Here is a 21,814-nt window from a genome sequence, read left to right on the forward strand (position 1 = left end):
AAAGGGCATTCGATCAATCACACAATACCATCTCTCCCATCGCATGCCTGGAGAAGGTCGTGCTGCAAGTTTACGACGCTCTTGCTGCACGTTGTGCCCACGAGACTGGCGTATCAACATCTCACCGGTGGGGGAGGTGTATTTCTCAAAAATTCACCAATTAAACATACGCTTCGTAAATCCGACATACAGAGCTTCAAACACCACATAAGTGGCAGTCTTGCTGGGTCGAACGTGGACTTCCCAACCCTCGCGGATTTGTCGGATGATGGGATGCCTTGCTGGCAAGATTGTCACAAGATCAGTCGAATCGACGAAAGAAGTCGGTGTCGCAACAAATTCGGATTGAATAGCACCTCGCTCATCCCGAACAATCATCTCGAAAACTTCATCGGTGTTGTAGGGATTTTGCTCCACGTCCCGGAACACGTGAATTGCCTTCACTCGGATCGAAGCTCCATTGACGCCGTGCGGCAGTTTGACTTTCAGAATATGGTCCGGGTCATCAGCACCAAACCACGCTCGTTTGGTGGAATGCACGTTTTGCCAGTAATAAGCCTCGTCCATGATGCGCTCGGCAATTTCCGCTGGTAGTACTGGCAGATCTACGCACTGATTCTCCACCTTTGATCCGCCGATTAGCAAGCGGAACACGAGCTGAAGGTCTTCGGCAGTCGATAATCGTGGAGGTAGAGAAAATGCAATTGGGCTTATCTGGTGGTTGGTGCTGCGAAACAAACACGGGCAGTTAGCAGTGTCTTCGCCAGCGGGTAGGACGTACATTGCATGAGCATGAATGGCTCTCATTGGCAAGGAATCCTTACTCAACCTCACAGGTGCGGTCGACTGTGCATGTCTCATCAATGGCTCGAGTACCAACGCTGCCGATGCAATTATATAGGAGCCTAACGCAATGCGAGTCAGGTCTAGTTGACCCTGGCTCAATGGCCTGTGCTACCAAAGTGCACAGCAACTTACTCGAGCTGAGTCAGGGTCGTGTTTACTTTGAGAGCCTCAGCCAACGCCTGCGCTCCAACATTGCCGATTTGATTTCCACCCAGACTGTCCGTCCTCCCCATGAATGAGCACTCTGCGACAAAGACTCACTCACATGCATCAGCTCAGAGTAAGATGACTTACGAGAGCGTAGTTATCGTCGTGTTCACGCTGAGCGCCTGTGCCAATGCCTGCGCTCCAGCATCCCCAATCTGATTGTTCTGCAATCTAATTCGCCCCCTCCATCAGTCGGCACTCTTGACATCCTCTGCTGGAATCGCCCACTCACAAGCATCAGCGCGTGTGAGATGACTAACCTGAGGTCCCTCATCTCCTTTTTCACTTTGAGTGTTTCGGCAATCGCCTGTGCTCCAGCATCCCCAATCGAATTCTGTTCCAGCCTGTCCGCCCCTCCGTCAGCCAGCACTTTCCTGCATCACCCCACACACATGTATTAGTCAAGACGAGATGACTTACAAGAGGACAGCCACGGTCGTGTTCACCTGGAGTGCCTCAGCAATCGTATGCGCTCCGGCATCGCCAATCTGATTCTCACCCAGACTGACCATCCCTCCCATCAGTGAGTCGCTCTGAACTGCCCTCGGCTGAAGTCACTTTCTCACATGCAACAGTCAAAGTGAGAGGCTTACTCGAGCCACGTCACCGTCGTGTTCAATTTGAGAGCCTCAGCAATCGCATGCGCGCCGGCATCGCCAATCTTCTGGTTGCGCAAACTGTCTCCTTTTCGTCAACACACACACACGGTCACACCTTCCAATAGTCTCAACTTTTCTTTTCTTACCGAAGCCATCGACTCGCGTTCATGACTTGATCATACAACTCGCGCTGCCTCGCAGTCAGCATGACTGGTGCTAAATAAATCTATCTGTCTGTCAACAAGTTTCAATCAATGATCGGGTTTCTACTCGCGCGCTCACCGCTACTGTCCCTTGCCGTCACTCCGATCATCTCTTAGACGCAAAGCGGCGCAGAGCTTCAGGCGGTAACCAAATGCACAAGAAGCGAAGAAGCAGACGCACTTCAAAAACTGAAAAGCCAGACTGAAACACAGCCGAACGAAATAGGAAGTGAATGAAATGAAACCAAGTGCATGGCAAGTTGGGATGACAATTTGGAACATAGAGGAACGAAACACACGATTTGAAACACAGCAACATTGGTGCATGCTTGTATTTCACCGCCGTGACCTGCCTGCACAGAATCTCTTCCACGCCCGAGTCTCGCAGAGCGTCGAGCAGTCGCGAGGTACTCGGAACCTTCATTTCCTCGGCGGTTGCCCACCTTCGTTTTTTTTAAGTTCCAGAGATCGCTCACGGGCATGTATTGCTATAGTGGTGCGCAAGGCGGGTTGGGCAGCACTCGGAGCTCCAGAACGCCAAAACCTTTTATTTTGAGATCGATAATAGGCGCGGCGCCTCGAACAACTTTAACGTTGGCCCATCCAGTCTCGGTTTTTTGAGTTGTTTTCCCTTCCATCAACTGGTCGAGGCATGGTTTTTTAATTAAAAAATCTCTACCCATAAGTTCAGTGGCGTCAGTGGTGGAATTGGAGGAAACCGCATGGGGTCGGCCACCACATGGCTGGGCGCCCTGTCGTGGACTGGTCGCCCGCGCCCGCCCGGCCGCGCGACTCTTGAGTGCACGGCAACCCCTGGTACATGCTGCTTCATTTCGGGTCCTTTTGGACATCGCGGTGGTGAGCAGGCTTACATCTTGGTCTGCCGTCTTACTTGGGCTGTTTACAGTTCCAAACTCTACAATGTCTCTTCGAGCGTGTGGAAGGCTTTACAGAGACAGGACTTGCTTTTATGGCAACGGACGTTGGCTTACGTTCTGCAAAATGCGGCATGTTACAATCCTACTTCGGATACTCAAACAGGGAGAGCGATTGATCGCGTCGTGTGGCCTTTGCTCGTTTCGGCGAGCTTTGTGTTGCGCCCGGTTGGTGCCGGATATTTCAGTTCGCTCTGCGTGCCTGTCTCTTCGGGGACAAGGGTGGCCACTCTGTGGCGTTGCAGTTGGGACAAACCATCCAGCATACAACACTTTGCCCTTTTTTTTATTCCTTTTTCTTTTTTTAAAGCTTTGCCTCTCGACTATGACATGACATGACAGTTTTCTCTTTGTTTTCAGGACATCGTTCGTGCTGCTGCACTCGAACTCGGCGACTGAACTCTGGTCTACGACCTTGGAAGGTAAAGAGTGCGGCTTTGTGGCATTCGTGAAAAATCAACAATTAATATTTTAACAAACGATCCTAAAGCAGCGAAAATGCGTACAAACAATCATGTACATGTATCGAATATTTGGCACCCTCAGCACAAGGGTGAACGCCGACAGGCGGTTGGGCCAGTCGACAGGGAATGAAACATCCATCAAAAATAGGGGGGGGGGTTTGTTTGTTTGTTTTTTTTTTTTTTTCGTGGCGGCTTACGCAACAGCATGGGCGACTATGAGCCTCACATAGCTCAAAGCGAATGACAAGGACCCCCGTAGTCCGTGCATGGTCATGGGATGCACATTAGGCAAGAAGTGTTGCTTGAACGCGGAAATGAGCTCCAGCCAGTCCATCTCGTCGGTCAGATGGCTTACAAACGACTCCATGGCACCGTCCATGGCGGCAGCGACAGAGCCAACAAAATCATCCATGTCGTCCAGGAGCTCGACCGTCGGACAGAATGGATTGTCCTCTGTTACGCCGGCAAAGCAGCCCCAGTCTTCTGACTCGAAATCATAGTCGTCGGGCACGATGACGTCCAAGATTAAGCATGCTAGTAGAATCTGTGTTGTTTCCAAATCATTGTCAGTTGCGAGAGTTGAACGACTTTCAGCGAACGAAATTTGTTAAAAGCGAAAAAGCGAAAAAGCAAAAAAGCAAAAGATCCAAACGTCAAAAAAAAAAAAAACGCAAATTCAATCGCACCTTGACTATCCGAGGCGAGAGTCTGTTGAGGATTGGGACGCGGGTGAAGAGCAAGGCGTAGAGCGAGCCGACTATTTGGCGCATGTCGCGGGTCTGCTCACGCATGGCTGTGACGAAGGGCGACGAGGAGGAGGAAGAGGAGGAGGAGGAGGAGGAGGAGGAGGAGGAGGACGGTGCGGCAGCAGAAGAGGAATCAGCCGTCGTGGGTTGGCGGTTATTTCGTCGTGGTTTGGCGCGAGACCGCGACTCCGCTGCTGGTGCTGCCGCATCCAACTGCGACGAGGAAGATGCGCGAGACGGATGCTGTGCGTGCCCTTGTTCGAGGTCGACTGGCTGGCATGATGAGCTGGTGTCCTCGTCGTCGTCGGCGCTGTCGGAGTTGTCGGCGTCATTCATTGCAATGGCCACATGCGACGACGCGGTTGCTTGCTCAGCCTCTGTTGCCAGCTCAGCCACCGCCGACTGCTGCCTCAGCTGCTGACGGCGTGACTCTTGTCGTGAGGCCGACGCTGGCTTGGGTTGCACAAAGGCCGCGGTCTCGCTGTCGTCCAGCCCTTCCAGCCCTTCCAGCGCTTCGAACGAATTCTGAGTTGGGATTCGCGGCACCACCCGAGCAAACGCTGGAGCGGGCATCTTCTGTTTTGAGCTTTTGGGGAAGAAAAAAAACAACAAAAAGAGAGACTGAGTGTTCAAGCCGCTCAATGCGTTGCTTGCCAGTTGTTTGATCCATGGATGGAGTGCATTGAATGTCTTTTGAACTTGTTCGTTCTGACTTGATGCTATCCAATTCGAATCATCTATCTCGCTCATTGCAGTAGTCCAACCCTTTTTGAAGTCACTCTTCACTTTTTTTTTTTTTTTTTTTTTTTTTTTGGTCCAACTCTCATCCATTCAGCGAGTGTCATCATGGCTGTCAAGTACTCGGTCCAAGCATCATCGCAAGACGCTGCGTTTCTCTCCGCGCTCGCTGCACATTGGAAACTGAGCGCAACCGCCGTCGCGTCCAAGGACGACGAGGTCAGACACCCTTCGACTTGTCGAGCTCCAGTCCTTGTGCTTGTGTCGGCCGATGGGTTGTAACGGACGGGGGGGGATGAGCATCAGAGAGATCCCTGGTTTCACTCTCACTCACTCACTTCGCTTCACTTCACTTCACTTCACTTCACTTCACTCCGTGTTTCAATGTGCAAATATTGCAGCCGTCCGTCAACGGAGCCATCGGACTCGCTGCTGTCGCCATTGCCCTGCTTGAGGCGTCGCCCGCCGCGCTCGCTGCCGGATGGCTCGGCGCCTCGGCCGCAGACCGTGCTACAGTCCTCAACTGGACGTTGTTTGCTGTCAATCAAGTGCGCGCCGCAGAGCAGAACGCTGCTCTTCGCACCGCCCTGTTTGTTGTGAGTTTTGTTGGTTTTGCGGCGAGGTTTCTCAGTTGCTGTGAAGTCTCACGTTTGTGCTGGCACGCAGGATCTCAATGCCGCGTTGCGCGAGCGAACTTACATTGCTACATCCAGCATTTCCCTTGCTGATGTCCTTCTGCACTTTACCTTGTGGCCGCTCGTGGTAAGCGATGCCAGACACTGTTGTTGTTGTTTGGTTCTTGCTCAGTTTTCTCACAAGACACCTCCTGTCGCCGTCGTAGAGCGCTCTGGACCACGTCGGCTATCGTCAAGTTCCCCATCTCACTCGTTGGTTTGACAACGTGCAACGTACGCTGAACGTGCGACCGATCCTGGCGCTGCAACTCAACCAGTTTTACATAGCTCAATCGCTGCCGGTTCTCCGCCTCCCTCGTGTCCAAGCTGTTGCACCGACCGCTACACCCACACCGGCTGCCGCTGCATCTTCATCACGGCAGGCCAAGTGAGTTTGCGGCAACGTGTTGTCTCGCGACCAAAAAAATAAAAAATAAAAGGGAAAACGTAACAAAAGAAAACCTTCTGAAATAAAATTACGCTATATTTACTGTAGCATTCAGTTGTTAACAGATCAGAATCAAAATATCAGAAAAATAACATACACCAACCGACGTCGAGGATATTGGGGGGGGGGGTTTGGAAGCACTCAGCTTTCATGCCGAGAACTCGTTCGAATCTCAATCGGGTGTTGTGGAAGGTGCCACAATGTGCCCCTTCCTCAAGCTCATACGCGCAAAGCACCTACATCCTCAATGTCATCGTCGTCGGGAGACACCTCAGCGGGGCTCGCCGGGAGCAGGGGGCTGCTATCACCTTCCTCGACCGCATCACGGCTCTTTCGGGCAGGACTTGCTTCGGGGACGGGTATCAAGTTGTACAACGCAAGACCAAAGACGACCAGGGCCAGCGAGACGAAATAGACCCAGCTGAGCTTGTACCCAAACAAAAAGAGACCAAATAGGAGCGTGTAAACATCGGCCGTCAAAAACGACAGGTTCATGAAGGTGGCCGACGACAAGACCAGCAAGGTTGGCACCAGCGAGTAGAGCGAGAATAAGCATGCCGAGAAGAGCAAAACCAGGAGTGCTGTTCATGAAACAATCACAACGACCACAAACAGCGACGAGTAAGCAATCATCATCAGCACCTTTCACAGATCAGAAAACAAAAGAGCGCGCGATGCGAGGCGATTGCGTACGAATTTGCCAAGCCGAGCCGACAGTAGAAAGCTCGTCGCGCTCAAAGATTGCCCTGTGTCATGGTGATCATCGTTGGAAACAAGCAACGTTTCGTGAGGGAGAAATCGTGTCAAGCCAGCTCACTTTCACACACCCCCCCCCGAAAAAACAGGGTGGACACGGAATCATTCAGCTATTTCAACGTACACTTGAACAGCACTAATGACGGTTCCAAAGAGACCCAGCATGGTCAGAAATTCGTAACGATTTTGCGTCTTGACGAGAAATTCTTGCGAAACATTCGACACTGCGTACAGCAAGGCGCCGCAGAGAGTGAGAATGTCACCCACGGTTGCGTTGCTAGCTGCAAGTGTCCAAAAAAACAACGGGAACACGCATGGACATGTGAGAAAACCTGCGCTTTTAGAGTAGTGCAGCAATCAAATCGAAAAGAAGAGTACAAAACCATACCACTCGACGTATCGTTGCCGCCAAGATCAGAAGCAAAAAGCCCTCCAATGCCCGCTAGGCAGATTGCGACTCCGAGGACATGCAGCGGCCGGAATCGAACACGAAGAAAGTACCATGACAAAGCCATGACGCACGGGATGGTGAAGCAATCCAGCAACTGAACACTTGTGATGGTCGTGTACTCGTATGCGCGAACAATGAGATAGTTTGCCTCAACGTCCACGAAGGCGAGTAGAACATAGCGCCACCAGCGCTGAGCCAGCGCCCTCTTGACCGCGACGGCGAAGGTTGGTGCGGTTTCAGCAGCGGTCGCGTCGGTGGCGCTCGCCGACCGAGCTTGTCGCCGGGTGTCGTATGCCCACATGGCACCGTAGACGACACAAAGCAAGAGGTAGTTGAGGAGGGACTGCGTGGTTGGGAAACTGACCCCGTAATCGCTGACGAGCAGCTGGCTCGAGACAGCCGTTCCGGTGAGCATCATGGCCAAGAACTGGCCCAGCAACAGCGGTCGCCATCCCTGAAGGACGCGCATACAGTAGTTCGAGCACAGCGCGCTTAGTCGGGCGGAACGAGATCGACCATGCGAGGGGGGCAGCTCTGATGTAACATGTGGTGAATGAACCGAGTTGGTGCTCCATGCGCGCCCGCTGGTTGCACGGTCGTCGGCAGGGGGAGGCGGTGTGCCCTTGTTGGATAAAAGCGACATGCGTGAGAGAGACCCGGGAGAGAGCGCGAGTAGAGATAACGGTTGGTTGGCCGTGTGATGGCTACGATCTGCGTGGATTGGCGGGAAGAATTTCGCTGGCTCGGTTGTGAGTGAATGACTTTTGACAAATCTGAAAAAATCAGAGACTGAAAGCTCCCACACAAAAAGAGAGCGAGGATGTGGAGAAATGTACAAGAGCGACGACGGGTGAAACAAACAGTTTGGTGGAACACCTCTCTACAGAAACAGCACCGCTCATTCCGACTTCGATGCCAATGACAAGAAACAAATTCAATGGTTCGTATTACAGCGAACAACGAGGAGAGCAACGACGTACGAGACAAATTACATGTGCAAACAGACAACCAAAGTACAACCAGGAAGGCTGGGAAGCAAAGAACGGGAAGGGAAGAGAGAGAGAAAAAAAAACAGCTCGCTGTTTTCGGAAAGTAGAAAATTGAAACTGACGCAGCGCTGCTGAGGGTTGCAGCGCAAACGGGGGGGGGGGAAGAGAAACACGAAATCAACACACATAAAACAAAACAAAAAAAAAAAGAACACCGCGCAACGTCGCCAATCGCTTTAGATCAGGAACTCCTTGTTGTTTCCAAGCGTTGAGAGGCTTGGCGAGGCCGAGGAGACTGGCGCGGCGGCCGTTGGCCGCTTAACTTCAGGAGCGGGCTCCATTGTGTCGTAGTTTGGCGGGGATTGGTAGGGTGGTGGCACACGCGCGCGCTCAGCGCCGGAAGGTGCAGCAGCAGTTGCCGAAGGACGGGCACTGGCAGCGGAAGCAGCCGGCGCTTCAGTCCGTGGCAGAGTGCTGGATGGGGGATAGACAACAGCCTTGACTGCCTTTTCGCCCAGGTAGGGCTCATCGGGACGGTAGGATCCACGACGGCCACGAGCGCGGTAAACAATACCCAAAATCACCAAGGCGACAAAGAGGACGACAAAGATCGGGACAAGAATGGCGACCAAGTGATCATCGTCGTCATCTGAGCTGGAAGCGCTGGAGCCTGCCGTGGCAGTGGAGGTTGAGGTGCCAGCGGGTGTGGCCGAGCTGGCGACGACATCGGACGACGGATTGACAACCTCGGTGCTGGCGGACGGAGCGACAGTCTCAGATGGGTTGGAGGTCTCGGAAGGGTTGGAGGTCTCCGAAGGGTTGGAGGTCTCGGAAGGGCTGGAGGTCTCGACGTCAGTGGAAGCAGGATTGTTAGTCGCCGTGACAGTCGCAGTGTTGAGCGGCTCGTCCGTAATCACGGAGGGGGGGGTGTTGGATGAGGCATCAACTGCAGTGTTGGTTCCAGTAACCACCTCAGTGGGAGTTGGGGTTGCGATGCTGACATCAGAGGGCGAGGCGAAGCCGAAGGCAATAATGGGGAAGCCCGTCTCGGAGGTGAGGCCCTCCAAGCCAAGCAAGTACATGGTCTGCCAGTAGCCCAACGCTTGGTTGAGGTCGTTGTCGCTGGTCACAAAGTGAACAATCGTGGAGCCAGAAATCAACTCCCAGATGAACAGATCGTCCATCGAGACCGAGAACAGACGAGCCAGCTGGGCAGCAAGGTTGACTTGATCGGTTGGCGTGAAATCGGCAAGCGGGTAGTCGGCGGTGATCGAGAGCAGATAGTTCGGGACCAATCCGTTGGGAACAACATCATAGAAGAAAGTGGTGGAGGCCACGTTTCCGTTGTCGTCAATCGCGAGCAAGCGAATCGCGCCCGAAAAAGCAGTCGAGTTGGCAGGAGCGAGACCGTCGAAAACACCCGAAGTAGGGTCGTAGGAGATCCATGTAGGCAAGTCCAGGAAAGGCGGGCTGAAAGCATAGACGATGAAGGCAAACGAGCTTGCAAAGGTGTACTGGGGAATATGGAAGTGGAACGGACGGCCAGCAACAATCGTCAGCGCAGGGACAGTGTTGTTCACCCACGGTCCCAGGCGTGCCCGAGAAGGTAGGCGTCGGAGTTCCAGTGAACGTAGCCGAGGAGACCTCGGGAGTGGCAGACGAAGCTTCAGGGGTGGCGGACGAAGCTTCAGGGGTGGCGGACGAAGCTTCAGGGGTGGCGGACGAAGCTTCAGGGGTGGCGGACGAAGCTTCAGGGGTGGCGGACGAAGCTTCAGGGGTGGCAGATGAGATGTCAGGGGTGGCAGATGAGACCTCGGGAGTGGCAGATGAGACCTCGGGAGTGGCAGATGAGACCTCGGGGGTAGCGGACGAAACCTCGGGCGTAGCGGAGGAGACCTCGGGAGTGGCAGACGAGGGTGTTGGCGTGGCGCTAGATTCCACAATGGGGCGGCTAGAGGAGACAATAGGGCGGCTGGAGGACTCGACGACGGGACGGCTCGAAGACTCGACAACAGGACGAGAAGAAGACTCGACAACGGGACGACTTGAAGACTCGACAACAGGGCGGCTTGAAGACTCGACAACAGGGCGGCTTGAAGACTCGACAACAGGGCGGCTTGAAGACTCGACCACGGGGCGCGAAGAAGATTCGACAACTGGGCGCGAAGAAGATTCGACAACTGGGCGGGTGGATGACTCAACCACAGGGCGGGTGGATGACTCAACCACAGGGCGGGTGGATGACTCAACCACAGGGCGGGTCGATGACTCGACGACAGGTCGAGATGACGATTCAACAACAGGGCGAGTGGACGATTCGACAACAGGGCGAGTGGACGATTCGACAACAGGACGAGTGGACGATGCCTCAGGGGTGGCAGACGAGACCTCGGGAGTAGCAGAAGACGGCTCGGGGGTAGCAGAAGACGGCTCGGGGGTAGCAGAAGAGACCTCGGGAGTCGCGGAGGAGACCTCAGGAGTGGCAGACGAGACCTCAGGAGTGGCAGACGAGACCTCGGGAGTGGCAGACGAGACCTCAGGAGTCGCGGAGGAGACCTCAGGAGTGGCAGACGAGACCTCAGGAGTGGCAGACGAAACCTCAGGAGTGGCAGACGAAACCTCAGGAGTAGCGGAGGAGACCTCGGAGTGGCAGAAGAGACCTCGGGAGTCGCGGAGGAGACCTCAGGAGTGGCAGACGAGACCTCAGGAGTGGCAGACGAGACCTCAGGAGTGGCAGACGAGACCTCAGGAGTGGCAGACGAGACCTCAGGAGTGGCAGACGAGACCTCAGGAGTGGCAGACGAAACCTCGGGAGTGGCAGACGAAACCTCGGGAGTCGCGGAGGAAGACGTTGCAGACGAGGCGTAGCTGACGAAGGAGTAGCAGACGAAGGAGTAGCCGACGAAGGAGTAGCCGACGAAGGGGTGACGGACGGAGTAGGAGGGCGTAGCCGACGAAGGGGTGACGGACGGAGTAGCCGACGAAGGGGTTGCCGACGAGGGCGTAGCCGACGAAGGAGTAGCCGACGAAGGAGTAGCCGACGAAGGAGTAGCCGACGAAGGGGTGACGGACGGAGTAGCCGACGAGGGCGTAGCCGACGAAGGGGTGACGGACGGAGTAGCCGACGAAGGGGTTGCCGACGAGGGCGTAGCCGACGAAGGAGTAGCCGACGAAGGAGTAGCCGAAGAAGGAGTAGCCGAAGAAGGGGTCACGGACGGAGTAGCCGACGAGGGGGTTGCAGACGAAGGAGTGACGGAGGGGGTTGCCGACGAGGGGGTTGCAGACGAAGGAGTGACGGAGGGGGTTGCCGACGAAGTTTGCTGGGGGCAGGGAATAACTCGGCACTCATTGTTGAGGGTCAGACTGCGAAGCGAAACACCGGAACGAATGGAGTCGCCGCACGCCCCGGTGTTGGTGCAATCATAACCGGCATTGGCAGTCATGCGCAGACGGTAAGCAGAGTACGCGACATCGTTGGTGACGCAGAAGGAGCGAGTTTCGTCCGTCTGCCAGTTGAACTCGGCACGGTAGTCCAAGATGGTCCAGGTGCCGCCCAAATAGCCCTCAAACGTCCAGACACCGGGCGATTGCTGGTTGCACTCGGAGCCAAAGCCGTCGCACGGCCTGGCGGTGTCCGATGAAACAACAGTAATCGAGTAGCTATTGACGAGAGTTGGTGTGTCACCGGCATACGTGTAGATGAGACTGATTGGGTCATCGGGTGTCGGAGTCAGATACGACACGAAGAAGGACTCGCCAGTGGCATCGTGGTTGAAGGCCTTCGAGGCATCGTTGTACATGGGATCGACTTCACCAGGGGCTTCAGCGTCAGTGGACCCCGTGCCTGGGTTGAGTGTGGTGTCGATGGATGTGCCCGGAACGCAGTCGGCAGAAGCCAGACGAGCCAATGCCAAAACCAGCAGCCCTGCAAGCACGAAGCGGCTTGGAGTGGCACGCGTGATAGTCGAACGCGCCATTGGTGTCAAGAACTGCCAAGGGCCCATCAAAAAACAAACACATATCATTCATCGATTGAGTGAGTACATGGCGAGCACGACAAGACACCCGCTCGAACAGCTCTCATTCATAGGGCACTTTTTCCATTGCGGTGGAACATGTGAGCTTGCGGTGAGAGCGATCGGCATGTTGAACAAACCCAGCCCAAAAACCACTGGTTTTTTTTTTTCTTATTATTATTATTATTAATATTTGAGGTCGCAGTTGTTTCCAAAAAGCACGCTGCATGGCGAAGCGATGGCCGACAGATCCCAGCGTGGAGAGCTACAAACCACACATTTGCATGGACAAAAGGGCCAGTGCCGCATTCGCACAACAAAGCGGACGAACGGCATCGATGCCCGAGCAATGCGATGCGTCACAAAGCAAGGGGCGTGAGAAGCGTTTTTTTTTTCTTTTTGGTTTTTTTTTTTTCAACTTTTTGTAGCTGGTTTTTTTTTTTTCATCTTTTTTTCTTTTTTTTTTTTTTTCAAAGCAGTTTGAATCCTTTTTATCCATTGTTGCCGCTGTACGAGTCTCGATGTACACGATCATTGACCAACAACCATTGATTGGCCGAGTCCACTGTGAGCAAGTCGTCAGAGTTTGCATCAAACTGCAAGTGGTCTGCGAATGACTCTTTGAAAGTGCTCTCAGGGGAGCAACGTTCCTTCATTGCAGCCTCTTTTTTTCCCTTTTTTTTTTTTTTGATAATCATATATCATTTTCCAGCTTCCCGCATGTCAGGCACTAAAGAGGAGCGTCGAATGCGTCATCGCGAGGGTCTGGTCTGCCGCGCCAAGTCCCTCGTGAATGATCTGGCGCAGCACCGTCCGCCAGTTCCCCCTCCATCCGCCCAGCGTGTGCTGCATTGTGCCTGCCTGTGAAGAATGGGGTCTGCCGAGAACAGGATTGTTAGGCTTTTTCCGCCATTTTTTTTTCCCTCCTTTTTTTTTTTTTTCAAAAACCACATTATTGTTCCCAAAGGGATACGCCTTAGCGATGCACCAGTGATCCGCGGTGGCGTTCGTCCTCGCCGGGCGCTTTGGGGCCACGCGCGTCTGCTGGCCATGGGGATGAAGCTGCAGGCTCTGCACGAGTACAACCGGCTCCGTGATCCACAGCAAGCAAACGGCTCTGGATTTGTTTTTTCTTTTCTTCTTCTTTTTTTTCTTTTTTTTTTTTTCTTCTTTTTTTTTCTTTTGTTTTTTTTTTTTTTTTTTCTCTGTTCTCTCACGCTGCCTCGCGTTTTTTGGTTCGATTTCACATCATGGTACATTGCTCGTGCTGCATCCCTCGTTCAACAGTTGAGGTTTCGGGGAGTCTTGTGCGACTGCGCTGGAATCCACAGTGGTAGACCAGGCGATGCAACTCCAAGCCCCTCTTCGAAGGAAGGAAGGTTGATCGGATTCTTTTAAAAAAAAAAAAAAAGCTTACCAGTTGAAAAAAAAATGGAACAAAGAAGGGGGAAAAAAAAAAAAAAAAGAAGGAAAAAAAAAAGCAAAGAATGCAGTTTACCCAGTTTGGGACGGCAAAGGAACGAGCCAAAGAGGCAAAGCAGTCCAGAACGACGACGTTCACCTCCACCACGCACACAACACTTCGAGACATGTGGGGTGGCAATGCAAGAGAACATGCTCAACAGCGAAAGCAAATAAAATAACAAACAAGCACGGTGGAGAGAAACGGGAGCCGGGGGTTGGGGTTTGGGTGTTTTGGTTTTGACTTTGCACCTCTGTTGACCCGCCAGAAACCATGAAGAGTCCGGAAAACTTGGTGCAAGGTGCTCTGGCATGGTGAAGCCATTAAGCACGAATTGCATTCCCTCCCGTGAGGCTCGGATTGGTGAGCAGTACGCGACTGCTCGAGTTTGGAGCGAACGAAATTGGGCAGCAAGCTTGCTGAAAAGGAACGAAGCGTGTTCGCCCCGTGAAGCGTCAAAGTTTCACAGTAGCAATGATAAAGCAGGCATTGTACTCGTACATGCCAAACCGGGCCAATCTGAGCCTCGCAGTCCACATTTGTTCCATTCAACAACGCAAAATGCCAAAGCCTGGAGATCCGCGCCTCGGTGAATTAATTCAGCAAGGTACATCGATGACGCTGTATTTTGATTGTTGTTGTCGAACTCGGCATGCGCTTGAGTGAACACGCCGAGACAAGCACAAAGCTGAACTGACTGATCGGCGTGATTTGACATGAATGACCGCCGCTGTTTCGGCTTGTCGTCGCTCGCTCGCTCGCTCGCTCCGTAGGCTCGGCTGGTCGTCTTGTACTCCTTGGGTTTCCGTTTGACGAAGGTGTTCGACGCAATGGCGGCCGTCTTGGTTCCAAGGACGGTCCAGACTCGGTTCGCAAGTACGCGAATCACGCACTGGTTAAGATGTGGCCTTCCAAGACTGCAGTCCCTCGTGAACACACTCACCCTGCGAATAACGTGTGAAATGAATGGCGTTGCAGGTACATCTCAGGCATGGGCACGCTCATCAACCCAGAGCTGAACGTGAACTTGAAGTAACTTGTCAAACAACTGCGCTTGGAAGGAAACCCCAAATTTTCACATCATGTCTCTCTCCTCACTCTGTTGAGTATGAACAACGCATTGTAGTACAATTTCCATTTCCGACGCCGGAAACATTCGAAGCGACATCAAGCTCGAGGACGCCCACCAATTGCTGTCTTCGAAAGTTGCCGAGTTGATTGGTGCAGGTACGGACGTGCGATTCACGCTGTTGCTGAGATACAGTGTTTGTTGTGAATGTGTTCTTCATTCTGGCTGTGTGTTGTACTCTCCTTGAACTCTACAGGCTCCATTCCGTTTGTGATTGGTGGTGGCAATGACCAGTCGTATGCCAACGCGCGAGGCCTTATTCTGCAACGCTCAAAGTCCATCGGCGTGGTCAACATTGATGCTCATTTCGATGTGCGCCCGCTGGAACACGGCACCGTTCACTCGGGCACCCCCTTCTATCAGCTGTTGCGCGACCCTGAGTTTATCAATGCGGCTGGCAAGTTTGTCGAGTTTGCAGCCCAAGGAAGCCAATGCAGTGCAGAGCACGCCGAGTTTATCCGGCAGCGTAATCATCGCATTATGTGGCTGAGCGAGGTCAAGGTAATAGTGCAATGCTGTGTGTTTGAGAAGTGACGCAGAGGGCCTTCTCTAGAGGAGGCCCAAAAAGCTGCACGGTAGTTTTCTCGGCTGACTTGTGTGCTGCCTCGTTCAATAGAGCGCCAAGAAGCAGGCGGGCATGCAGACAGTGTTCAAGAATCTGCTCGATTCCCTTGGCGATGATCTTTTTGTGTCCTTTGATCTGGATGCCGTTCGCGGAGCCGATGCGCCTGTAAGATTTCCACAAGAGGCTGGATCATGAATCATCCCTTTCCCACATTTGTACAAACCTCCATGGTGAATCCCGTAGGGAGTGAGCTGTTCGTCGTGCATTGGGCTGTCTGCACAAGATGCGCTGGACATCTGCTTTGTGGCTGGTCGACATCCAAATGTACGAAATGCCGCGCTTTTGCACGCGTGTGATCTTGGGTTTGTGGTTTCTCAGCTGTGGTCATGTTCCGCAGGTGCGCCTCTTTGATTTGTCCGAGTTCAACCCTGCGATCGAGGAATATCGCACCGGTCGATTAGTTGTGATGATGTTCTACCACTTTGCCCTCGGCCTTGCGCAACGCGAACTGGATCTCAAACAAGCATCGGCTTAGACCGGCTGTTGGTCCTCCACCTCCGCTTCTTGCTGCCCGCTTCTTTGCCCAAACGGGCAATCAACACCTTGCATTGCGTGCGGCGTTTGAAAAAAAAACAGAAGAAAAGAAATTCAAATGAAAACAGATCAACATTAACAACCAAAATCAAAAGACGAAATTGCCACACAATTCCACCAAAATCGATTGTGTGCACAGAAAAAGAAAAGGCATATTTGAGATGGCACAGCAAGGAGAAGCGCCACGAAAAAAAAAGGAATGAAGGGGTACAAAACTTAATGCTTGGGCAGACGATCTTTGGCAGTCGTGACATTGCGACCAAGATACTCCCTAAAGCAAGCAAGCAAGCACATGGAGAGGGGAGTGAGCAACTGCATCGACGAAACTGAGACACTGGATCTGGGCAAGCCAACGCGAGCGACTTACCAGTTGGTAACCATGAGCTTTTGAACGGCAAGCAAAGCTTCATAGCGAACGTTGTCGTCGCGGTGAGCCATCAAATGCATAACAGCGGTCTTGATGCCAAGAGACTCGAGAGTCCTAACAAAAAGAAAAGAAGTGCAACAATGTCAATCGAATGCACAATTCGGGAAGGGGGAAGTGGACACGAGAGAAATAAAAAAAAACCAGCCGGGTGCTTACTTCTTGCCACCATCCACGTAGCGGACATAGGAGCCGACATCGTGCGCAGCAACAGCAAGCACGGTCGGGTCGGTTGAGGATTGGAGAACGGTAGCAAGTAGCCTGCAAGTTGGATCGGTTGTTGAAGATCATGAGTCTTATGTTCAGAATTGCCTAATGCTGTAATCCTGGTGCTTACCGGAGCATTTCAAACTTGTTGTCGTTGAATCGAACAGCGTTCTCGAGCCAGAATCGCTCCGATCGGTGAACGGGGCTCCATTGCAGATTGCCGCTGCGCAATTCTCCAGCGTATTGGTCGAATGAACTGTCAAGCAGCAAAACGCGCACGAGCGGCAACGATGAGTACATGGCAATGACAAAAATGACACATTCGCCAAACAAGCCAACAAACAAACAAACAAACAAACAAAACAAACAAAACAAACAAACAAAACAAAAAAGCAAACAAAAAAGCAAAAAAGCAAAAATGCAAAAAAGTAAAAAAGCTGCCCTACCTGAGCTCGTTGACAGCCTTTTGCAGCTCGTCAAGCACGAATTTGATGTCTTCAACCATATCTTCGTCGGCGTACTGCTTGGTCTGAAGAAGGGTGACGGCCTCAAGCACCTTGGCGCCAATCATTTGAGCAGCGTTGTGCTTCGAGTCCTTGACCTTCTCCAACAAGTTCTACACGAGGGAACAAGGCGGTGACACTCAGAATTTAGTGCAAAAAAGTAGAAGAAAAAAAGTCACGGGAAGGAGGAAAGGAACAAAGCTCAAACAATACTCACTCGAAGAGTCGCCAAAATGATGCGAACAACCTTCTCTTTGGTTGTGCCCTTGAGAATCAAGGAAAGAGTGTTGACGACGGGGTGGATCGTGATGGTGTCAGCAATGCTGGGGGTGAAGGTCAGGAGCCAGAAGCAGAACACGACTTGGTACTGAATCTGGAAATTTGGCCGGCGGCGATCGATAACATCAATCAGCAGCTCGACGCCCTTCGTCTCAGAGTAGAAGGCGTTGCGGATTTGCTCCACGGACAGGATGGCCTGCAGAGCAGAGAGCACGACCGACAAGCTGCTCTCGTCAGCGCTCGTGAGCTCGTTGGAGAGCCAGGCAGCGTAGAAGGACACGCTCCTGGTCTGTAAGCATTTTTTGCCCAAATTCCAGTTGTCGATGAGCAAAACTGAGCAAAAGCCAAATACCAAAAGTCCTCTTCCTTCCACTCGACAAGAAAATACCAAACAAAAAATGCCAACGTACATCGAGGGGGCGGCCAGTCGACAGCAAAACAGAAAGGATCTTATTAGACGCATAGCGAGTGTATGCATCTGCCAAATAAAAAGCAAGGCCGCGCCAACGGTAAGTGCTCATCGAAACAATCCAAAAAAAAAATTAAAACAAAAAAAACCAGTAAGCGCGGGCAAACAAACCTCGCGAACGCAGGAGGCTCAGGAAGGGAGCGTATGGCAACACGCCGTCTGAGGCTGTGTTGCAGGCATGGAAGAGCTTGGCACGATCGCGGCTCTCGGAGAGCAGGTCGTCGACCAGCAGAATCAGGTATTGGACGGTCTGATCGGCGGTGATCTTGCCAAGCAGGTGCAGGAAGAGTGCTCCGTACTTTTGTCCTTGGGTAGCGAGCAGCTCGTTCTGCGACAGATGGGCAGTTAAAAGTGAGCAAGCAGGTGCGGTACGGGGAAGAAGCAAGAGTGCAAAAAGGCAGCCCAGCACAGAACTCGCGTGTCTCTGTAGTGTTGCTCATGGCTCGCTTAGTATTAACGTCGCAAGCTTCTTTGATTGTTGTTCTTGTTTCTCCTCCTCCCCTTTCTTCCCGGCATCCATGACCATGAAGAATTGAAAAAAAAAAAAAAAAAAAAAAGTCACTGGGGAAGAAAACGCAACCCAACACATGACTTTGAAGCGAACTCGAAAAAAAAAAAAAAAAAAAAAAAGAGGTGAGTTGAAGTTTTTTTTACCTGAGTGGCAGCGCCCTTGTTGTCATATCGGCGGATCATGTCGAGTTCCTCTTCAGTGATAAATCCAGCACTGCACAAATGGCACCGAAAGGCGCAAGGAACGTGAGCGTACATCACAACGAAAGGGAAATAATACAAGAGGGGGGAAAAATAAAAAAAAAGCAGGATCTCGCTCAAAAATCGAGTTTTGTCCTCCTTCCAACACGCTTCGTCTTCGATGCTGAATCTCAGAGAGCCGTGGGAGCCAGCAGCGAAGCATCCAGGAGGTGCACAGTGTCGTGGCGGTTGAGCAGCAGCCAGGCAGAAGCCCACAAACGCACGGATCTTCTTCTCCCAATAAATAAATAAAAAAGCACAAGACTCGAATCCAAAGGGGAAAAAAAAAAAAAAAAAAAAAAAAAAAATCCCCAATGCATCACCAGCAAAAGTCCATGTGCGCCTGCCTTGAATTTTTTTTTTTTTTTTTTTTTTTTGAACTCGACACCAGACTTTGCCAGTTTGCTGCTGCCTCGGCCGAAACGCAGGGGATGAAAGGGGAGCGAGCGTCATGCTCACCACACACACTAAAAGCACCAGCATTGCAGAAGGAGCGAAACAAAAGTGGGGGGGTTGGCTTACCGCTGGTGGCCGTCCCAAGCAATCTGTCGGCCGCGAACTTGGCGAGCAGCGTCTTCCAACCAGCTCAACGGCACGTCCATGGCAGTCATGATTGTGACGGGGGGAAAAATTGGAAAATAAAATGAAGAATGATTCGTATGAAAATTGGACATGAGTTGGATCAGGTCAAGCCAGGATCAAGGGCGAACGACACTGTTGGATTTGATGCTCAAACTATTTGCCGATGGTACGTTATTCGTATTGGGTTGACTTCAAAGAACAGACAGACTCCAAAGAACAGACAGACTCCATCCGAAAAGTGAATCCAGAAAAGTGATGGCATTACTCTGATGTCTCCATGGCGCTGGACTCGGATTGTGCAGCAGCAGCATCTTGGACAGCATCAGCTTCAGAAGAAGGTTGCTGCTCGTCGGTAGCGGAGCTGGAACTTTTCGATTTCGAGGACGAAGAGCTTGAGCGGTCATCGCTTCGGCGCTTTCGGTCGTCGTCCCTGCGGCTGCTGCTCGAGCGACTGTCCTTCGAGTCGCGGTCGCGGTCGCGGTCCTTGGAATCGCGGTCTTTCGAGTGCCGATCTTTGGAATCACGATCGCTTGAGTCGCGATCTTTTGAGTCGCGGCTCGAGTGGTGTCGTGAGGAAGACGATGACGACGAACTCTTGCGATGCCTGTCTCAATTGGCCAAAAAAAAAAAAGTGAGGCTAAACGAGCAGCAAAACCCAAACCAACAAAGAAAGCGGCAAGAGGACAACAAAGAAAGTGCATACCTGTCGTCGTGACGATCATCATGGCGGTGACTACTTGGGGAGGGAGATCGGCGGCTTGAAGAGGATCGATGGCTGCTGCTTCGAGACGACGAGTGGTGAGACGAGCGCCGCGATGGGGAGCGCGATCGCGAAGATCGAGACGAGCGTTTGCTTGGGGATCGCGACCGACGAGGTGAACGGGACCGACGAGGTGAACGGGATCGACGAGGTGAACGGGACCGACGAGGTGAACGGGATCGACGAGGTGAACGGGACCGCCGGCGCGAAGGCGAGCGCGAACCCGAACGAGATCGAGAGGTGGACCGTGGGCGGGACTTTGATCGCGATCCACGCTCTGGCGTTGGTGGTCGCTCGACGGCCATTGGATCTGAAGGGCAAGTAAAATATCACCGAGTGGCGAGAACGGCGCCAAATGAGTTTCAGAAAAGAAAATGGCAGGGCACGCGAGACATTGCCCAGCGTCACAGCAATCAATCATAGGGGACTCACCGCCTCGAGCTTTGGCCACTAATGCTGCTGGGACTTTGGTAATAACGCTCTTGGCAAATCCAACTCTGCGGAAACAAGAAGAAGAAACCAAACGAGAAAGTCAGTCCCAAGGGCTCACACTGGGATTGTACTGAAGAGGCCGACACCGATGCTTACTTGATGGGACGATCTAGCAGAATTTGAGAAGCAGCCATCAGAGAGGCATACGCGCCAAGAAGCTCTTTGAACTCAATAAAGGCGAATCGAGCTGGCTGGCCTTCAATCGTCACCAATTTTATGTAGGAGATCTCGCCAAAGTTGCTGAAAAAGTATCGAATATCCTCTTCTGTGGCCTGTGACAACAAAGGGAAGATGGCAGAATCCGGGCACCGTCAGGAAATAGAAACAATCGAAACGAGCAGGCAAGCATCGGCACACCACACAACATCACACCACACCACACAACATCACACCACACCAGGCCATCCATGAGCACGCGTCACATGTAGCTCGAATTGCTTTGATGAGGGCACTTACGTGGTTGGCAATGTTGCCGACATGCATCGTCCGCCGCATCTCTTCCATTTTGACAGCATCCAACCCGGCGGGGAGCGGGGGCAGGATTGGCAAGTTGGTTCCAGTGAGCAGACTGGCCTTGTGTTGTGGTGACAGGTAGGCTGGGATGACCCCGGTGGCGGAAGGGGCGTTGTTCCCGTTGGCAGCGGTCATGGACGCGGAAGGCTGGCGAGGGGCCGCTCCACCTGCTGTCGTCAACGGCGGCGCACCCGGCAGCGGGGCAGGCAGCAGCCCACTTGCAGGAGCAATGCCGGGCAGTAACGCGCGCGGTGGGCCTGGCATGAGCGGCTCGACGAGCACTGGCTGCGCGATCGCTGCGGACGCCGGCGTGACGAGCAGCGCGCGGTCCAGGAGCATGGTGTTGTTCAGCAGACACGCCACACGAGCATCGTCGACATTGTAATAGCGAACCAGGCACGAGCGGGCAGCCGCGCCGCCGACGAGGGACGGATCGCTCACTCCGCCGCGAAAACGCGAGATCGGACCAATGTTGGCAAACAGCTGCTGCAGCTGGGCCTCGGTGGCCGTAGGTGAAATGTTCAGGACTTGCACAACGCATGCCACAGCGGGTGGCGGCACGGGCAGCGCAGTCGCGGCCTCGCTAACTGCTGCTGCTGGAGGAGCAGTCGAAGGCGCAGCATCAGCAGCCAATGTCGCCTCAGCAACGTTGTCGTCGCTCGAAGCAGTGTCGATCGCCATCGGCTCAGCAACTGCCGCCATTGTCAGTCAGTGTTTGGTTTCGCTTGGTTGGCTTGTTTGTATTTGAGTTGTTGTGCTTGTTTTTGCAAGAGTTGTAAGTAAAAAAAAAAGTCAATGAACGAAACTGAATTGAATCCGGACTGAGCTGAAAGTGGAGGATGGGATGAAGGCTTTTGAGTTCGTTGCTGGACCTCGAATTCATCATCAACAGTGGACTAGAATAGAAGCAGAAGGAGTACATGACTGGGACCAGTATTGTACGTGTACTGCATCAAAGCAAACCGCTCAACACAGAACATCTCTTGGAGGAACATCACAGTTTTTGCCTTTGG

The 21,814-nt window shown here is 52.8% G+C and overlaps 9 protein-coding genes across 9 annotated transcripts; 3 read left to right on the forward strand and 6 right to left on the reverse strand.

The window, feature by feature from the left end:
• Positions 1–153: 153 nt before the first annotated feature.
• Positions 154–1,860, reverse strand: CAOG_00424 (hypothetical protein; the record flags this gene model as incomplete). The annotated part of the gene is made up of 8 exons (XM_004365238.2): positions 154–727; positions 825–905; positions 979–1,062; positions 1,141–1,224; positions 1,314–1,397; positions 1,474–1,557; positions 1,647–1,730; positions 1,799–1,860. 8 exons carry the CDS (start codon positions 1,858–1,860, stop codon positions 154–156), a joined length of 1,137 nt encoding a protein of 378 aa, XP_004365295.2.
• An 810-nt stretch (positions 1,861–2,670) lies between these two features.
• On the forward strand, positions 2,671–3,129 carry CAOG_08405 (hypothetical protein; the record flags this gene model as incomplete). Its single annotated transcript, XM_011271674.1, has 1 exon — positions 2,671–3,129. A coding segment is annotated over one exon (459 nt), but the record flags the coding sequence as incomplete, so codon positions are not given.
• Positions 3,130–3,235: 106 nt separating this feature from the next.
• On the reverse strand, positions 3,236–4,648 carry CAOG_00425 (hypothetical protein). The gene is made up of 2 exons (XM_004365239.2): positions 3,941–4,648; positions 3,236–3,798 (listed from the first exon to the last, which is right to left on the reverse strand). The coding sequence occupies exons 1-2, from the start codon at positions 4,571–4,573 to the stop codon at positions 3,448–3,450; spliced, it is 984 nt and encodes a 327-aa protein (XP_004365296.1). The 5' UTR covers positions 4,574–4,648; the 3' UTR covers positions 3,236–3,447.
• Positions 4,649–4,786: 138 nt separating this feature from the next.
• CAOG_00426 (hypothetical protein) lies at positions 4,787–5,896 on the forward strand. The gene is made up of 4 exons (XM_004365240.2): positions 4,787–4,957; positions 5,140–5,334; positions 5,405–5,500; positions 5,580–5,896. Exons 1-4 carry the CDS (start codon positions 4,847–4,849, stop codon positions 5,802–5,804), a joined length of 627 nt encoding a protein of 208 aa, XP_004365297.1. The 5' UTR covers positions 4,787–4,846; the 3' UTR covers positions 5,805–5,896.
• A 66-nt stretch (positions 5,897–5,962) lies between these two features.
• Positions 5,963–7,849, reverse strand: CAOG_00427 (transmembrane protein). The gene is made up of 4 exons (XM_004365241.2): positions 7,005–7,849; positions 6,741–6,897; positions 6,554–6,606; positions 5,963–6,441 (listed from the first exon to the last, which is right to left on the reverse strand). The coding sequence occupies exons 1-4, from the start codon at positions 7,708–7,710 to the stop codon at positions 6,080–6,082; spliced, it is 1,278 nt and encodes a 425-aa protein (XP_004365298.2). The 5' UTR covers positions 7,711–7,849; the 3' UTR covers positions 5,963–6,079.
• A 443-nt stretch (positions 7,850–8,292) lies between these two features.
• On the reverse strand, positions 8,293–12,033 carry CAOG_00428 (hypothetical protein; the record flags this gene model as incomplete). Its single annotated transcript, XM_004365242.2, has 3 exons — positions 8,293–9,570; positions 9,641–10,675; positions 10,717–12,033. The coding sequence occupies 3 exons, from the start codon at positions 12,031–12,033 to the stop codon at positions 8,293–8,295; spliced, it is 3,630 nt and encodes a 1,209-aa protein (XP_004365299.2).
• A 1,975-nt stretch (positions 12,034–14,008) lies between these two features.
• CAOG_00429 (arginase) lies at positions 14,009–15,931 on the forward strand (the record flags this gene model as incomplete). Its single annotated transcript, XM_004365243.2, has 8 exons — positions 14,009–14,141; positions 14,308–14,410; positions 14,513–14,566; positions 14,661–14,761; positions 14,860–15,164; positions 15,280–15,393; positions 15,472–15,552; positions 15,626–15,931. The coding sequence occupies 8 exons, from the start codon at positions 14,009–14,011 to the stop codon at positions 15,761–15,763; spliced, it is 1,029 nt and encodes a 342-aa protein (XP_004365300.2). The 3' UTR covers positions 15,764–15,931.
• CAOG_00430 (vacuolar proton pump subunit H) lies at positions 15,887–19,107 on the reverse strand. The gene is made up of 10 exons (XM_004365244.2): positions 18,977–19,107; positions 18,359–18,428; positions 17,816–18,032; positions 17,646–17,713; positions 17,174–17,524; positions 16,900–17,069; positions 16,584–16,709; positions 16,406–16,507; positions 16,190–16,303; positions 15,887–16,093 (listed from the first exon to the last, which is right to left on the reverse strand). Exons 1-10 carry the CDS (start codon positions 19,063–19,065, stop codon positions 16,039–16,041), a joined length of 1,362 nt encoding a protein of 453 aa, XP_004365301.1. The 5' UTR covers positions 19,066–19,107; the 3' UTR covers positions 15,887–16,038.
• Positions 19,108–19,171: 64 nt separating this feature from the next.
• On the reverse strand, positions 19,172–21,613 carry CAOG_00431 (hypothetical protein). The gene is made up of 5 exons (XM_004365245.2): positions 20,745–21,613; positions 20,385–20,560; positions 20,229–20,293; positions 19,740–20,106; positions 19,172–19,640 (listed from the first exon to the last, which is right to left on the reverse strand). Exons 1-5 carry the CDS (start codon positions 21,501–21,503, stop codon positions 19,298–19,300), a joined length of 1,710 nt encoding a protein of 569 aa, XP_004365302.2. The 5' UTR covers positions 21,504–21,613; the 3' UTR covers positions 19,172–19,297.
• Positions 21,614–21,814: the final 201 nt, after the last annotated feature.

This window comes from Capsaspora owczarzaki (genome assembly GCF_000151315.2).
Source record: "Capsaspora owczarzaki ATCC 30864 unplaced genomic scaffold supercont2.1, whole genome shotgun sequence".
Classification (NCBI taxonomy): Eukaryota; class Filasterea; order Ministeriida; family Capsasporidae; genus Capsaspora; species Capsaspora owczarzaki.

Excerpts from the sequence above, each read along its gene's own strand:
- CAOG_00427 (XM_004365241.2), bottom strand. The coding sequence starts at position 7,710 with ATGTCGCTTTTATCCAACAAGGGCACACCGCCTCCCCCTGCCGACGAC. Across the intron at positions 6,898-7,004 it reads CGGCAACGATACGTCGAGTG|CTAGCAACGCAACCGTGGGT; the intron begins GTATGGTTTTGT and ends GGACACTTGCAG. Across the intron at positions 6,607-6,740 it reads GTCATTAGTGCTGTTCAAGT|GGCAATCTTTGAGCGCGACG; the intron begins GTACGTTGAAAT and ends ACCATGACACAG.
- CAOG_00426 (XM_004365240.2), top strand. The coding sequence starts at position 4,847 with ATGGCTGTCAAGTACTCGGTCCAAGCATCATCGCAAGACGCTGCGTTT. Across the intron at positions 4,958-5,139 it reads TCGCGTCCAAGGACGACGAG|CCGTCCGTCAACGGAGCCAT; the intron begins GTCAGACACCCT and ends CAAATATTGCAG. Across the intron at positions 5,501-5,579 it reads TTACCTTGTGGCCGCTCGTG|AGCGCTCTGGACCACGTCGG; the intron begins GTAAGCGATGCC and ends TCGCCGTCGTAG.
- CAOG_00431 (XM_004365245.2), bottom strand. The coding sequence starts at position 21,503 with ATGGCGGCAGTTGCTGAGCCGATGGCGATCGACACTGCTTCGAGCGAC. Across the intron at positions 20,294-20,384 it reads CTGCTAGATCGTCCCATCAA|AGTTGGATTTGCCAAGAGCG; the intron begins GTAAGCATCGGT and ends TTGTTTCCGCAG. Across the intron at positions 19,641-19,739 it reads GATGATCGTCACGACGACAG|GCATCGCAAGAGTTCGTCGT; the intron begins GTATGCACTTTC and ends CAATTGAGACAG.
- CAOG_00425 (XM_004365239.2), bottom strand. The coding sequence starts at position 4,573 with ATGCCCGCTCCAGCGTTTGCTCGGGTGGTGCCGCGAATCCCAACTCAG. Across the intron at positions 3,799-3,940 it reads TCTCGCCTCGGATAGTCAAG|ATTCTACTAGCATGCTTAAT; the intron begins GTGCGATTGAAT and ends GAAACAACACAG.
- CAOG_00430 (XM_004365244.2), bottom strand. The coding sequence starts at position 19,065 with ATGACTGCCATGGACGTGCCGTTGAGCTGGTTGGAAGACGCTGCTCGC. Across the intron at positions 16,710-16,899 it reads AAGGCTGTCAACGAGCTCAG|TTCATTCGACCAATACGCTG; the intron begins GTAGGGCAGCTT and ends GCTGCTTGACAG. Across the intron at positions 16,304-16,405 it reads TACGTGGATGGTGGCAAGAA|GACTCTCGAGTCTCTTGGCA; the intron begins GTAAGCACCCGG and ends TCTTTTTGTTAG.